General features: G+C 40.6%; 1 protein-coding gene across 1 annotated transcript in view; it reads left to right on the forward strand.

The window, feature by feature from the left end:
• Positions 1-16,220, forward strand: part of HLTF (helicase like transcription factor) — a gene marked incomplete in the record, with an annotated part of 1,324,997 nt that overhangs the window by 550,332 nt on the left and 758,445 nt on the right. Inside the window, 1 exon segment of the mRNA XM_044070619.1 lies at positions 15,414-15,493. Coding sequence (XP_043926554.1) covers positions 15,414-15,493 — 80 coding nt within the window.

Genomic DNA, 16,220 nt, shown 5'->3' on the forward strand with positions numbered 1-16,220 from the left:
TAATGTGTGACTGACTTAAACAGACTGTTCCCGACACTTTGTCCAGTAGACTTGCTCAGTTAAACAGATAATATAAGTAAATGAGCAAACTTAAGGGCATTTGGCATCGCTTATATATCCCAGAACATGTGTGGTAGAGACCACCAGTGCTGTTATTCATAATATGTACACTTTGGTACAGCATGTCTAGGGCAGGGTATGTTTGTAAGGAGGAATGAGCATTACTGATTTGTAGATTCTAGCAAGAAATGGGACTGAGACAGTTGATGGTTTTGTGTGTATGAGTGAGCTTCACCTATATCCTGATAGATATAGTTATATGTCATATACACATATGGATTCACTTTAGAAGATTGAATTCCCAAAATCTCAACCTCGTATTATCGAGACCAAAAGATCGAGTTTTGGAAACTCGAACATCTAAAATGAAACGAAAAAAAAAAAGTCAAACATTGCTTTTGCAGGGGGGCTTCACCCCCCTGCACCCCCCCCCCCCGCCACTTAAATATACCAACTCCAAGATCGTGCTACAGTGGGGAAAAGGGAAATCTCCCATATTGAGCTGTATGAAGAAGCGCAAAATGGGAGATTTCCCACTTCCTGTCAACACCACAAAATAGACAACAACATTACGTACACACAGAGCGTACAAGAAGCCTTCCTCTGTGTGCACGTAACATTTTAAGGTAAGTAAAGTGTTATTTTTTAAAACTTTACATATTCGATATACTGAAATGTCGATCATATGATCTCGACCATATGACATTCGAGATTTCAGTATTTCGATAATGTAAAGTGCTCCCACACATATATATGCATGTGAAGTAGGCACCATTAGGAGAAATTTGGACATCCTAAGAGAAAAAGTAACCATCTTTATTCTAGTAAAGTACATCTTTGCAAAATGAGTGCACACTTGGATTTAGCCCCTGGTAAACCCAGATTGTAGAAGAAATGAGAGAGATTGTGCATGTAGTAACAACTTTTAAAATCTTATTTTTATTAAAAAAAAAAAAAAGAGGCAGCATCTATGGCCAGTGAATCTCTGTTGTGATTTATGCAAATCCTGCTTAATTATGCCATTTGTCATAGCATTCTAATTTCACATTTTTGATTTTTCATCAACCAGTCCTGTCCTACATACTGGAAAAATTGCAACTTCAGCTTTTTTACCACAGTTATGTAACAGTTGTGTAACATTTCTAATAAATACAGTTGTAACATTGTTGTGTTTTCTGCAACTGTTTAGTGTAATTTCATTTTTACAATACGTGGCTTACACCTGTAATGCACATATTTAAAGATAACTGCTTTAATACTTATGAAACATGAAGGGAATTAATGTTACAAATATTAAAGCAGGATCTTAATGTGGCATTTTATGTTTTGCTGTACTAGCCACACAAAACAAACTGGTTGTTATCCCAAATGTTTTTATTCAAGCTGACACTAATATAAGCCATGAGAGGTACCTTTCACTATATGTGCTGATTCAGAGAAATGATTTATTCCAGATTGCATGAGCAAATATTGTTTAACACAATTGAAAACACGTGTCCCTTTTTATAGGAAAAACAGGAGCTCATACACAAGGACTAAACTAGAAATTGTACATATTTGGCTCCCATTATGGAGATTGCGTAGTGCTGGTGTGCAGCACTGTCAACAGAAACTAACTAGCTTGTTCTGTAGTATTGAAATGTGTATCTGCTGACCATAATGGTGTTGCAATTCTTCAAAGCTGTGAACATCGCAAATGTAATCTCATGTTCATATGTAAGATGAGACACTATTAAAATATGCGGGGTTGCATGATATGCAACATACAAAAACTCCTCTAAGGCTGACAAAAATAGCATAGTATGACATTAAAACAGGAGCACTTGGTCTAAGGTAGCCTGTAATCTAAAAGCTCATTTGCAGCCTTCTGCTTAATGATACGCACTGCATGGAATCTCATAGCAGATAGAGGAATGCAAACTCCACTCTGTTTTATTTTTATTTATTTTATTTATTCTTTTTTGACCTGGTTAATCATACTGGGATGCCTGTTTTTGAGGGAGACCGCAGTTAATACTTAAGGTACTGTAGGATCTTTTACATGTACCTGAGCTACCACCAACTCAAGCAGGTGGGCACAGTTTAACATTCCATCCAAAGCACAGCACACTCAGGAGTGCAGCATACTTCTAATGCCGCACTACAGTGTCAGCAATCCAGTCACATTGAGTGGGAATCGAACCCACAGCCCTCTGGTCTTCCACTACCAAAGGTGAGTGTGCTAACTGTTGCGCCACTGACTCTGTTCAGAATGCAAATAAGCTGCACCTGTTGTAAGTAAAGGTTCTACCATAAGCCAGTGTTTAAAGTAAATTCAGTAGCTTCTAAATATTCGTCAGGGATTAAAGATGGAGACTGACACCTGTAGACAAAAGCTAACAATCAGAAGGCTGCTTCATCAGATAATCTGTCCCGTTTTGTTTTTGCTGTGTTATGGTTCATGTATGAGCTAAGTAATTTGCAGACTACACTAAAGTACTATGTTGTTTGGCTACAAATTCACAAGGATAGAGTGCAGAGGTAGAATTCTTAATGTAATCAGCTGAGATGTGGAATACCTCCAGGGAGTAACTGAACAACGTAACTGAACTACTTTAAAGGAAACCACTGCCTTAGAACTAAAAAAATGTATTTGCACTGTCTTTGTTTTCTGATTTATTTTAAGATCTTAAAATTACTCCAGCTGCTTCTTATATAATTTCATACGTTTTCTGCAAAATATCTGTCAATGGGGCTTGACATATTAATGTGATCTTATTTTTCTTCAGGCATTTCTCTTTCCCATAATCATTTCAAGTCTGCTTTGTACGAGTCATGCCAGTCATAAGGAAGTGGTGTATTCCCATTCCATTGACATATAATGGGATTAGTGTCAGTCATTGTCATCTTATAAAACTGTCTGTAACAGGACTTTATTTCTTGAATGGCCCTTATTTGTGTGTGTGTCTCAGGGCTTGTTTTACAGTATGGTAAGGAGTTATGCAGCTGCAACCAAAACAGTTGTTAAATTGCAGGCCTTTGTTCAAAGCATCTTTTTTCTAGTCCAAGATCAGTAGACAACCCCCCCCCCACACACACACACACACTTTGGTACATGTTCTGATACTTTGCAAGAATTGCAAGAAAAAATATTTTCTGACTTTTGTCAAAATGTCACAGATATATTTGATACTACATTCAAGTTATCTTAAAATGTAAAGTAGTATAAACCAGGGCTTAAACTTTTTCCACTCGCGACCCAATTTTTGAAAGAGATAATTTTACATGACCCTGGATATATAGGTATATAAAATAGGTCAGGGCTTTGTACGCTTTCACTTGTGACCACCTATCTGAGCACTTCAAACAGAGGAGCAAATGGCAACCTCCTGGCATCCAGTTACCCAAAGTTCCATTGAGGTGTTAATTCAGAGGCAACTTTTACCATCAAAAGCAGACACAGGCAAAATGCCTTACCTTATTATAACTGACTAAATTTGATTATCTTGCCTCACTCTCTCTGCTGTTATTGCTTTGTCCATTTCTTGATCTCCCTCTTTGTGCTTAGCTGAAGCAGTACAGCCAGTCCTCTGAGTAAGCCTCTCCTTCCTAAATAGAACAGTCATCATCTTTATTTATTTATTTTTTTGTATAATCTGCTATATTTTTTTTATCTTCAGTAGGATACAAAATGCATACAGATATTAACAAGAAGAATAAATGTTTTATTTATATTTGTTAACCAGGTAAGCATTCGTGTCTGTGGACCCTTTTCCTGCACCACTAGGCCATTTAAGAAGAGAATATCTCTCTGTGACACAGTAGACATGGCTAGTGAACATGTTATCTTGGTGTACCATAACGACAAGCTACTGTTTACATGGAAGCCAAACAGTAGCTGAAAAGTGTTTCCTAGATAGTGGACCTACAACATCCATGAATATCCACTCAGATGGAACCTTAATAATAGGTAAAACTATCAGTTCACTTTGGAACCAAGGATTTATTGTAGTCTTTTGATAGACATGTTCAGTCTTTCATTACACCAGGCCAATAAAACCTTGACAAGTGCCTGGATTTAGATTTGTCCCATTTTCATCACAAGATTTCTAAAAGGTTTTGAAATGAATAGCTGACAATATTATTTCTTTATTTTTACCCTATATAGCAAGTCATTCTTTAACTCAAAATATGGTTACAAGGAGAGGCCACCCTGCCCTTTTGCCTCACTTGCACTGGCTGTGACATCTGTGCCCCTGTTTAAAGTGACGTACTTCCATTTTGCCCTTGTAAAATGTCAATTGCTTATCTCCAGATCTTTCCAATCACTTTCATCAGTACAGTGTTGTGAAGTGAAGGTTATATCTTCTTCAGGTAAAAATACAAGTAATAGAGCTTTCATCTTGTATTTCTTAATCTACAAAGAACAACCTATGCCAGTGACTTTCTCGAAGTGCTTTCTGTTGAGAGTCCCATTTCTGACCAGCCATCTGTTTTAATCAGAGATGGAATCCTAGGGTTCTGTTCAGATGTTCTTCATCTCACATTGCTGCAGTCCTTACACTTGGGTAGTCCGCTGTCCTCGGTCGGCCCGAATATCAAAGTATAAGGCTGACGTCGGTCAAGGCGCATTTGACTGACATCAGGACGTCAGGGTACAAATGCGCACGACCGACGTCATATCCTCAGTCTTTTTTGCCGCATGGTCCGATGCAGAAGCAGCGTTGCAAGTGCCGTTCGGCGTTCTGAAATTTTTCGAATTCGGAGTTTCAGACCGAGTCAAAGTTGGCTAAGTACCCCGTTGGGGAATATTTTAGTTTTTTCTTGCCTCAGTGGTTTACCGGATGTCAGAAAAAGTGAATAACTGTATTTCTTGTGGGAAACAGATACCGCATAGAGATTATCATACTTTGTGTATTCCTTGCTTAGGGCCTGAGCACGACGTTGTGGGGTGTCGCTCTTGTGCTAGATTCAATAAGCGCACTATAAAGAGAAGGTTGGATTGTGCCAGGTTAGTCTTCGGGAAGCGGTGCAATTATAAAATGCCGTTGGATGCTCCGACGCCCGCTTCTTCGAAGAAGCGCAAGGACAAAGCAGTTAAGCCTAGGCTAGAAGAACCGTCCGTTCCGGACGCCGGTTCTTTAGAGGTGTCGGTGGAGCCGGTGGTTCCGCCGGAGGTTTCTTTGGAGTCCCAGGGAGAGACTTTGTTATTGCAGGATGTGGCCTCTCAGGAGGCAGGTCAGGCTGAAGGGGCTTCTCAGGTTACTATACTCCCCTCCCTTCCTAGGGTGGTTAGGCCCTCTCCTTCTGTTTCTAAGGCTTCCCCCAGAGGCAGGCCAGGTTTAGCTTCAGTTGGTGTCACCCCTAGTTCTTCAGGTACTGTGCCCAAGAAGCATATGCTTAAAATGGCAGAAGATTTGATTACTTTGATTAGAGGTTCTTTGCCCCCTCCTGATAAGAGACCTAGGGTGGAACCTGAGCTAGGGAGTTTTGAGCAGGCTTCAGATGTTTCAGAGTCTTGACTGAAGACTTACAGGAGTATTCTCCTTATTCTGATTCTGATGTGGATGATTCTACTCCTTCTGCTTCTCCTCCTGAGGATTTTTCTTTTTCAGAGACTCTTCATTCCATGAGGGAGCATTTTAAGTGGGAAGGTCAGGACTTCTCTGATTCCAGGAAAAGGCTTAAGGAATTTTTGTTTTTACCCCAGCATAGGCCTTTGGCTATTCCTCCTGTTCTGGATGTGGTGGAAGATGTTTTTGCAGAGGCTTCTCTTAATCCTGATTCTTTGCCTCCTGCTCCTGTTAAACCGGATAGGTATTACAGGGTGCCTGAAGCTCATAAGTATCTTTTAAGAGTCCTAGGGCAGACCCAGAAACTGTTAGTCAGGGGCCTAAAGGTGTTAAGGCTTCTGTTGTCAAAAATCCGGTTCCTCCAGATAAAGAGGCCAGGGCTTTGGATAGATGGGGAAAGAAAGTTTATACTTCCCCACCCTAGCTATGAGGGCTTTGAATTGCCAGTTTCACATGTTGAAATACCAAAACTATCTCCTTTCACAATTGAAGTCTAAGGTAGATGCTCTGGCGGAAGGTATTGAGTGTAAAGAGTTACAAGATTTAGTACATGTTTCTGAACAGGTGGGTAAGCATTCTTTGCAATGTGGTTTTGATGCTGTACAGGCCTCGTCTAGGGTGGCTGCCACTGGGTCAGTTCTTCGCAGGCACGCCTGGCTGAGGGATCAGAATTTATCTGACCATGTTAAGACAAGGATTTTAGATGCTCCTTTACAATCTGATGTGTTGTTTGGTTCTCCTGTTGAGGCAGTCTTAAAGAAAATGGAAGACAAGGCTAAGTCTATGCAGACTGTTAAAGATTTTTGCAGGTTCAGCCTCCAGTTTAGTAGAAATTGGCCTACCAAGGGGTGGACGTATCCTTCTTATGATTCCCAGTCTAGGGGTAGGTCTAGACGTGGTAGGGGCAGAGCTCAGGGCTCTTTCAGGCCTAGAACAGGGAGTTCACCTGCACAGTCTTCGGGTGAGGGCAGGGGTCAGTCCTTTCGTAAACAGACCCAGTGACTTACCTTTTCAGCTGCCAGAGCCTTCTCGTCTGGCAGCACCTTTGGGAGGAAGGTTGGCACTCTTCAAGGAAAATTGGAGTTTAATTACCCAAGACAGATGGGTATTGGATATCATACACCACGGTTACAGGTTTTATTTCCATACCTTGCCTCCTTTCAAAGGCATGCCAGACGTTCCTCCTCAGCAAAGAATAGAGGCTCACAAACAAATTTCTCTGTTACTTCAAATAGGGGCCATACAGCCGGTCCCTATGCCAGAAGTGGGCCTAGGATTTTATTCTCGCCTGTTCCTAGTACCAAAGAAAGGGAACACGTGGAGACCAATTTTGGATTTATCTACCCTCAACACTTATCTGGACATTCCCAAGTTCAAAATGTTGACATTACAACAGCTTTTACCTCTGCTGGGCAAAGATCATTGGATGGTAACTTTGGATCTCAAGGAGGCTTACCTTCATGTTCCTATCAGACTGAGTTGCAGGAAGTATCTGCGTTTTCGGGCTGGGACTTCTCATTATCAGTTCTCTGCATTGCCCTTTGGCTTATCTACTGCGCCCAGAGTGTTCACGAAAGTTCTGGCTCCAGTGATAGCTTTCCTCAGGCTAAAAGGAATACAGATCTATCCTTATTTGGACGATTGCCTGATTCTGGCTCAAGGAAGGGACGAGCTTCTTCATCATTTGGAATATGTGATAGCAGTGCTAAGATGCCTGGGGTATTCTGTGAACGAAATAAAGTCCAGTCTAGTACCCTCTCAGGACATGTGCTTTCTGGGTGTAAGACTGAATACAGCATCCCAGATGGCCTTTTTGACCCCAGACAAACAAAAGAATCTTTCCCTTTACTTTCATCAATTGTCTCATCAGTCCACGCTGACTGCAAGGACAGTCCTTCAAGCCTTGGGGTTCATGGCATCTTGTATTCTGGTGCTTCCCAATGCCAAACTGCATATGAGGAAGCTACAATGGTATCTCAAAATGTATGGACACAGCACTGCCAGGATCTGGACACTGTCATTCAAATAATACCTTGCATTCAAAAGGAATTGTTGTGGTGGGCTCAGGAATGTCACCTAAACAAGGGACTCTCTGTGACCCGGCCAGAGGCGAGTCAGATTCTAACGACAGATGCCTCAGACAAAGCTTGGGAGCTCATCTGAATGGAAAGTGGATACAAGACAAGTGGCCTGCCAGACTACAACATCTACATATCAACCTGAAGGAGATGTTAGCAGTCCAGTTTGCATTAATAGCTTTCAAGGATTTACTTCTTCCAGGGCAGGTGTTGATTCTAACAGACAACACAACTGTCATGTGGTACATCAACAAGCAAGGGGAACACATTCTTATCCTCTATGCAGGCAAGCAATGATTTTGTGGGAGACTGCTCTCAGTTTACAGCTAAATCTTCAGGCAAGGTTTCTGCCGGGAGCACAGAACTCCTTAGCAGATGTGTTGAGCAGACGAATTATGGATCCCCACGAGTGGAAATTGGATCCTCATGTATTTCAGAAATTGACAGTGTCATGGGGAACTCCAGACATAGATCTGTTCGCTTCTCCACTAAACCACCAGCTGCCAAAGTTTTGCACGAAAGGTTTCATCCCACAGCTTGGAAAGTGGATGCTCTTTCTTTCAATTGGAGCAATCTTCATGTGTATGCCTTTCCACCTCTGCCTCTCCTCCCAAAGATACTACTAAAGGCCAGACAGGACAAGCCAAGGATGATTTTGATAGCTCCAGATTGGCCTCGACAGCATTGGTACCCATTACTGAGAAGCCTGGTGCGGAGCCTCCATGGCCTTTGCCTTCGATTCCACACCTGTTGTCTCAGGAGGACAGTCATTTGCTCAATGTCAAGCTTCACTCTCTTCATCTAACAGCCTGGCATGTTCTGTTTTGAACCATAGTGGGTCTCAACTTCCACAGCAAGTTTTGAATGTTATTTTGGAAGCTAGAAGGCCTAGTACAAGGAAAGTGTACAGATAAATGGAAGAGATTTTTATTTTGGAGTGCAGCAAAGGATTTTGATGTTTCTGAGCCTAATTTAAGTGTGGCTCTTCAATATCTTACTGAGTTACTGGACAAAGATTTGTCCTTCTCTTCTATTAAGGTTCATGCTGCAGCAATTTCGGCTCACTATGATTGTGACCCACCATTGTTTTCTCATCCTTTGTTCAAGCAGTTTCTTAGAGGGGCAAAGAATATAAGACCCCCACGTAGAGCTCCTACTCCTGTTTGGGATCTCAATTTTGTGTTGGAGAAACTTACTCTACAACCTTTTGAGCCTGCAGCTACTACCGAGTTGAAATATTTATCATGGAAGACTGCTTTTTTGTTGGCCATTACCTCTGCAAGAAGGGTTTCTGAGTTGCAGGCCCTTATGGCGGTTGAGCCTTTCTTAATTTTCCATAAGGATAGGGTATCTTTACGTACTAATCCTTCCTTTATGCCTAAAGTGGTCTCTAGTGTGGCTTTAAACCAAACTATTCATTTGCCTACTTTTTATGCAAACCCCCAAAATAAAGGGGAAAAGATTTTGCACACTTTAGATGTACACAGGCAGTTGCGATATTATTTGGACAGAACTAAATGGTTCAGGCAGTCTCAGCAGTTATTTGTTTCTTTTGCTTTGAGTTCTCAGGGCAAGCCTGTGTCAAAACAAACTATTTCTAAGTGGATTGGGTTTTGCATTGCTTTCTGTTATTCCCATCATGGCAAGGAGATTCCAGCTGGGATTAGGCCTCATTCCACTAGGGCTACTGCCACTTCGACAACTTTTTGGGGGGTGGCAACTAAGGATATTTTGGAGGCAGCTACTTGGAGTTCAGTGCATACTTTCTCTAGGCATTATCACCTACCACTTTATTCCAAATCTAGGGCTGGTTTTGCCACTGCTGTTTTGAAGGGCATTTTGGCAGCTCCTGCTTCCTTATAGTTTGGCCATCCTCCCTTACCTCTGCTTTGGGATTCTACCCAAGTGTAAGGACTGCAGCAATGTGAGATGAAGAACATAGTACAGTTTTGTACCTACCATAAATGTAGATGTTCGAAGATCCACATTGCTGCAGTCCTCCCTCCTTCCCCTCTGTAGTTAGAGGCGGTTGTGTGGGTTGGGTTGTCAATATGGTGTATATTGTATATATTGTACATAGTTTTAGTGCAAGGGTGGTTGGTTGGTTGTTTGCTGTCTTTTGGTTTTTGACATTTCTTTTTAGGGTCTTCTGACATCTGGGGCAAGAAAAGACTGAGGATATGACGTCGGTCATGCGCATTTGTACCCTGACGTCCTGATGTCAGTCAAATGCGCCTTGACCGACGTCAGCCTTATACTTTGATATTCGGGCCGACCGAGGACAGCGGACTACCCAAATGTAAGGACTGCAGCAATGTGGATCTTCGAACATCTACATTTATGGTAGGTACAAAACTGTACTTTTCTCTTTCTGCATGCAGTCATCCTTCACTATTTTAGTAACTGGTATCTTTTGATAAGGTTCAGTGTCATGCAAGGATTCATTAAGGATTCTTCCCCACTGGTCTGTAGCTAATTCTTTCACTAACCTTTTTTTTCAGCAACAGGCTCACAAGCAAAAAGTCAGAGTTGAAAGCCCCCCCTCGCCCCCCGGCTTCAGCAAACAGGAACCTTCACCCGAGTATTCTTCAGGCTACATCAATAATAACCTTTGGTTTGGCCATTAAAATCCACTAATCCTGAATCCTTAGTCAGAACCTCTGTTTGAGGAACCAACTTCCTTTCATGCTACAGCCTCACTAAGATGTAATTAGTCTTCCTTTTAGCCTAATATATACATTTTCTAGCTAAGAACATTGAGAATATTACAGTCACAAGTCTCCCAAAGAATGCCCTTAAAAAAAAAAAAAAAAAAAAAAAGACCATTTTATTTTTTCCAGACACTATGCTGTCCGACAAAGGCAGTCTCCAAATTTTTCATGACCCCAGTATTCAGTTATGGGGTCATGACCAAGAAGCCCTGGTATAGACAACAAACATTTAAAGTGTAATGCTTAGCATTTCAATACTGTGATGCTGCTTATATATTTGTCAAAAGACATGGCAACTGCCTTTGAATTGACTGATCTAATTGCTCTGTTTTGCTATGAAAAGTATGGCTACATTGGAAGCCGCTGGTAATCAGTATAAGTTCTCTTCCTTTCTGCGATAAAGACAATGGAAAACAGATTCACACCTCTGTCTTGTTTACAGCAGCCTGAGCTCCTAACTACAAATTTCTTTGTGTCTGATATGTCATGCAAGTGTAGACACATTCCTCTGCAATTTATGTGAGAAGTTAACTGGAAAACAGCAAGCGGTGTAATAGTAGAAACTCTAAAACCACAAACAGAAGTCCAAGTCCACGAATGGTAGCAAATTGTTTTATTCACAAACAGGATAAGCGCTTTCGTCTTGAGCACAAGACTTCATCAGATCTGATGAAGTCTTGTGCTCAAGATGAAAGCGCTTATCCGTTATGCGAGAAGTTAAGCTTAAAAAAAAAGTAGGTAGTCTTTCCCTTCCTTTTATACCAAAGTGAGGAAATTAAAGTTTTATAAACTACAAGCAGGTTTTCAGGTACCTACACAGTACTGGAATCGTACTGCAAGGAGAAAAGCAACCTAAGAGTGAGTTAAACTGTAGGCGAAGGTGGAGTTTTCCTGTAACCATAGCCGGCCTTAGGCATAGGCCTACTAGGCGGTCGCCTAGGGCGCGCTCTAGTATGGGCGCTTTTCCAGTATTTATTTGGTATAGGTAGACCAGGATGGGGGCACCAGGTGATGTCGTGGGGGGGCACCGTGGAGCCCTTTTGCCTAGGGCACCAGTTGACCTAAGGCCGCTCCTGCCTGTAACAGCCACCTCTGTGCTACCATTATGTAAATAAATATGGCGTAAAGACTATGTCCTGGTGTCTGAGACAGTTGCAAAAATTTGTTTCAGTTCAAGCAAACATGATCTTGTCAAGTATACAAAAGAGACAACTACTTCTCCAGAAAATTGTTAGTATTCCTGCAGTAAAGTGCTAATATCAATACAGGCAGTACACATTCCGACAGTAAAGCTACCAATAAAATTCTGCATGTTTATAGAACAAAAAAAGTAGACTCAGAACAATGCAATAACATAAAATCATGCAAACTATTTTGCATTAAATTAAGGTGGTTAAGGCCATACTACATTCCACAGTAGTTGGCGTTTGAGTCCAGTACTATAAAACAAGAGGATGAAAAGTGGAACAGTGCTTGCAGTATTAATGCAGCCCTGAACATGTATGCAAATATTTACTATAAAGTGGTTATTTTGTCTTAACATAGACATTTGCCATTTCTACATGTGGCATGTATCTTATATGTATGTAAGTTACAGCTTTTCTCCCCGAGCCTCTGCTGAAAAGGTGTTTTATTACCTAATTAGACTTTTATGGTAATCAAATGCAATAAATAAAATAACAATATCTTGGCTCAAGTTTGGTTTTCGTACTATTTTATTGTTTTCCCAAGTTTGAATTATTTTTTTGGTTGTTTTTGGTATGCTGGTAACTTCTTAGGCTGCTTTGACCCAATTAATTTATGGTTCTTGAAAGGCAGACCACATGCAGCAAGTTTGTGTCAGTGAAGCTTGATTGTGATACTGAATTTGCAGTATTCGGTGCCATGATTAAGCACATTAAAAATGAGAGCTAATTAAACGTGAAAAAAAATGCAAAAACCCCGATTTTCATTTTCAAATGAAAAGAATTTTCTTGTATTTAATTTTCATTTTACCTAAATACTCAAGAGAGTCTATACAACTTGCTGGAAGTGAGGAATATTTCACTGAAATATTGCCAGTTAGTAGGCATTAATGAATCAGTGGGAAATATCCAGGTGGTCAGACTACAGGAGAGGGTACTGCCCGTCTCTTGAGAAGAGGAATAACCTCATGTGTTCCTTATGTCTCACAAACACTGGGTGAGGATGGTGAGGGCTAATCGTTAGCCTCTCAGTCCTGGCTTTGCAGATTGAAAGGACATGTCAACAACTCCCCCTCATTTTAGAGGGAGACAAGAGTAAACTAATCAATCAAACCAGAACCCAATATGCATATGTCAGCCAAGTAGTATAGCATCCCCACCTAGGTTTACAGGTAGATAAAAGGTTAGCAAAATTCTAAATTGCTTAAAATAACACAGAAAATGTAAGTCAATCAAAGTGTAAGGAAAGCAAAAATACACAAGTCCAAAATCAAATAAAATGCAGTAGTGCAGAACTACAGCAACAAAATAAGTACAAAAATATTATGTTCAAAAATTTGTCTTGGAAACTCACTATTGTTTGCAATTATTCTGAAACAGACTGAAAGTAAAGCCTGACTTTAGGTACCCTGATAGCTATACTATTCCCATTCAGAAAAGCAAAGATCACTGTACATTTGCATACCTATTCAAAAATATTCTCAACCACATCTGTTAAGATGGTTGGGGAACAGGAATGTAAACAGAAATTATTATGTAGACATGAGTGCACAGATAAATGGAATATATGTTGGTGTCTGGAGTAATTAAAAAAGTACCTTGGATTATAGGATACGGAAACTGTTTGACAGGTAAGCCATCGGTGGCATAAAGGGCTTTCGGTCATCATCCATGGGGGTGGGGGGATGGGGGGAATTGGTCCCTTGATGCCTTTAGGCATTTTACCCATTGGTCCATGTTGTAGCTTTTCTAAAAGTTGCTGTCTGTAGTGCTTGCTTGCTTCTGCCCTCGGTAGGTTGTCAGTGAATCCCTGATACCACTGATCCTCTTAACAGCAACATTGGCCTTTATAGCTTGCTGCTGATAATTGCTCTACTTTCTAGCTGGTCATAGTGTGGTTCTGGCTTTTTCTGACCAAGTGGTTTTACTGTTTGAGCATCAGCTCATCATTGGGGCCCATTAAATGTGTCTCTTGACTTTTAATTATGGAAGATGTATTTTTACTGTGCCAAGACCAGAAATCCCCTCAGTCTGTCCACTTGCAGATTAGTTGTAGTTCCACCTGTCCTTGACCATCATTGGATTGTTTGTATGCTAGACAGGATTATACTTTTGTGTGTCCACTTGAGAGCAGCAGGACTGCTAAATCTTCATTATTTCCCTTGATTTGCAAGTAAGTATTCCCTGGAGACATGGAAGTTGACTGACAACAGTGGTAACAAGGGTGCTGATATAGTCTACATATGACATCCCAACATACTTTGTCACAGGCTGCACATCCATTCCAGAGTGTGCGAACGTCTGCGGAAAAAAAATGCTGAATTGTAAACCCTAGACATATGGCCTTTCAAGGATGTTCCTGTCCCTAGATCAGACAATACAATACAGCTGGCTGTTATTGTTTTCCAGAATTGTTTTCCACTAAGCATTTTCAAGAAGACTGTCCTTAAACTAGTAATGCATTTTGGATATTTTTTCCTTTCTGATATAAAGGGCTGCTTTTCCAAAAGTGTCTTTGACATATCCTTTGGTAAAATTTCAGGTAGGGGTACAGAAACACTTAGAAATATTGCATCTTCGCTTCAGTGGCCGATGAGCACCTGCCCCTTAAATTTTAATGAAATATTTTTTATGTTGTATCTAAAAAGAGTGAACATATCATTTCTGTATAGAACTATACAATACTTTTTAGCCATGGACTCATTACAGCACTACATATTTGTTTTTGATTGCTTTGTTTTTTGTCACTCTGAGGAGAACTGGTAATTGTGTTTTTGTTTTATCTGAGTCATCATCAACCCCCTTTTTCCCCATTTTCTACATGGGGGTCCGGGTGTGTAGTTAGCTATTGCCATCAGTCTTGAGTCAATGCCGCACTCCTGCCTTCCCACTCATACCTGACTGTTGCAGATCTTCCTACTTCTTTTTATCTCAAAGTTTGCAAATGCTGCAGTAGCCTATTTCTAATAACTAGTTTGGCCTTAATTTGGCCTTTGCTATAACAGATGGTAGTGTCTTAATTTTTCTCCCAACATATTTCCCACATTCTCCCCACCCAGAGAGGGGTGAGTAGACTCTACCTCTTAATTCCTGTTTGTTCCCTGGCCACCACCTCCATCTCCTGAGCCATTAGTCCAGCCTGGGTCAGCTGGGTCATAGGACTTTCTTCCTGTTTGCCATGGGCAAAAAAGGACTGACCCACTCTGCAAAAGGGAAATCTCTACATCCAATTACTATTTTTTCTGCTTATTGTATTCAAAGGACAGTTAAACCCTTGCCAGCATAGTCAGAAATTCTGCAGTGGGCTAAGCAGTATAGGAGAGAACCATAGAAATGTATTACCATTTAATAAGCTGGGGTAGGTGGAAGGTAGGGTCTCCATATTTATGCTGTGTGTTGTGGAAAAATTTGTTGTAAACTCTGATGATTAAACTTGACAAAAGGAAGGCACATGTACAGAGCGAGAACAGAGACAAAAGAAAGTCTGTGTCCTGGCTAGGACCTCCGTATTTGTGGTTATTTTACTGTGTTGGTCAAAGACAGCAGATGCTATGTCTTGGACGCAGGTTCACAATATAATTGTATACCATTGTGATACTCGAACTAAATACTTCAAAATTGTGGTAGTCACCTGCCTTTAACTAAATCATTTTTTATGGTGTACAGGACATGGGACAATGGAAAGCTGTTTACCAAAAGTTGTCATTGACAAAAACATCATCTGTTTTAATTCTCAGTTGGTATTTTTAAAATTAAAGCATTTTTTTTAAACTGTGCTTTGTGCTTTAACTTGCAGACATTTTAATCATGATAAATTTCTCAATTTAGGAAGGAAGTGAAAAAGGTTACTTACAAGTACAGCAGCGACTCTGAGGATGGTGAGAATTCTGTTTCTTCCAAAAAGTCAAGTAAGTGAAAAATGGAGTGTTCATCTTAAAAAAAAAAATCTCATCACTATAGCCCCCCCCCCGTACACAAACATTAAACTGTCTGATATTTTTATATGGTAAATTTTGTATTTTTTTTAGTAGTATTTTACAGCAATGTACTAGAAATGCAGTCTTAAAAAGAAGACCGTAAACCTTGACCTACTAAAACTTAGTACTCTTGGGAATGTTATTTGTTAGGGAGATGTGGCTTTTGGCTAAACTTGCAGTTCATCACAGCGATCACTATTGCAGTAGCATTCCTTCTTCCAAGGATGTGCTAGAAGGCCATATGCTTGACTTCCAGACTAATCTCCAGAACCTTCATTGGACATAACTGTAAGCATGGTTCTTCCTGGTTGTGCCTGCTTTGGTGCTCAGGACATTTTGTTTATAATTTTTACATAATTCATTTGACGTTGGATATGTCAGAGCTTAAGAAATGTAGATGATTTTGTGATAGACAGATTCCCTGCAAAGATTTCCACAACCATTGATTTGTTTAGGCCCAGAGCACAGTACCTAGGACTGTGACATTTGCCAGGGCTTCACCCCAAAATGCTTTAATAACTAGGCATAATTCCTTGGAAAACTACATCAACAAAAATTTGCTTGAGGCATTTGTTTGAGCCTCTATGGCTTTCTTGGGTTCATCTTTGGCCACCCCCCCCCCCCCCCAAAAAAAAAAAAAAAAAGAAACATTTGATGT

This window comes from Protopterus annectens, chromosome 4.part1 (genome assembly GCF_019279795.1).
Source record: "Protopterus annectens isolate FY-2018-M chromosome 4.part1, PAN1.0, whole genome shotgun sequence".
Classification (NCBI taxonomy): domain Eukaryota; kingdom Metazoa; phylum Chordata; order Ceratodontiformes; family Protopteridae; genus Protopterus; species Protopterus annectens.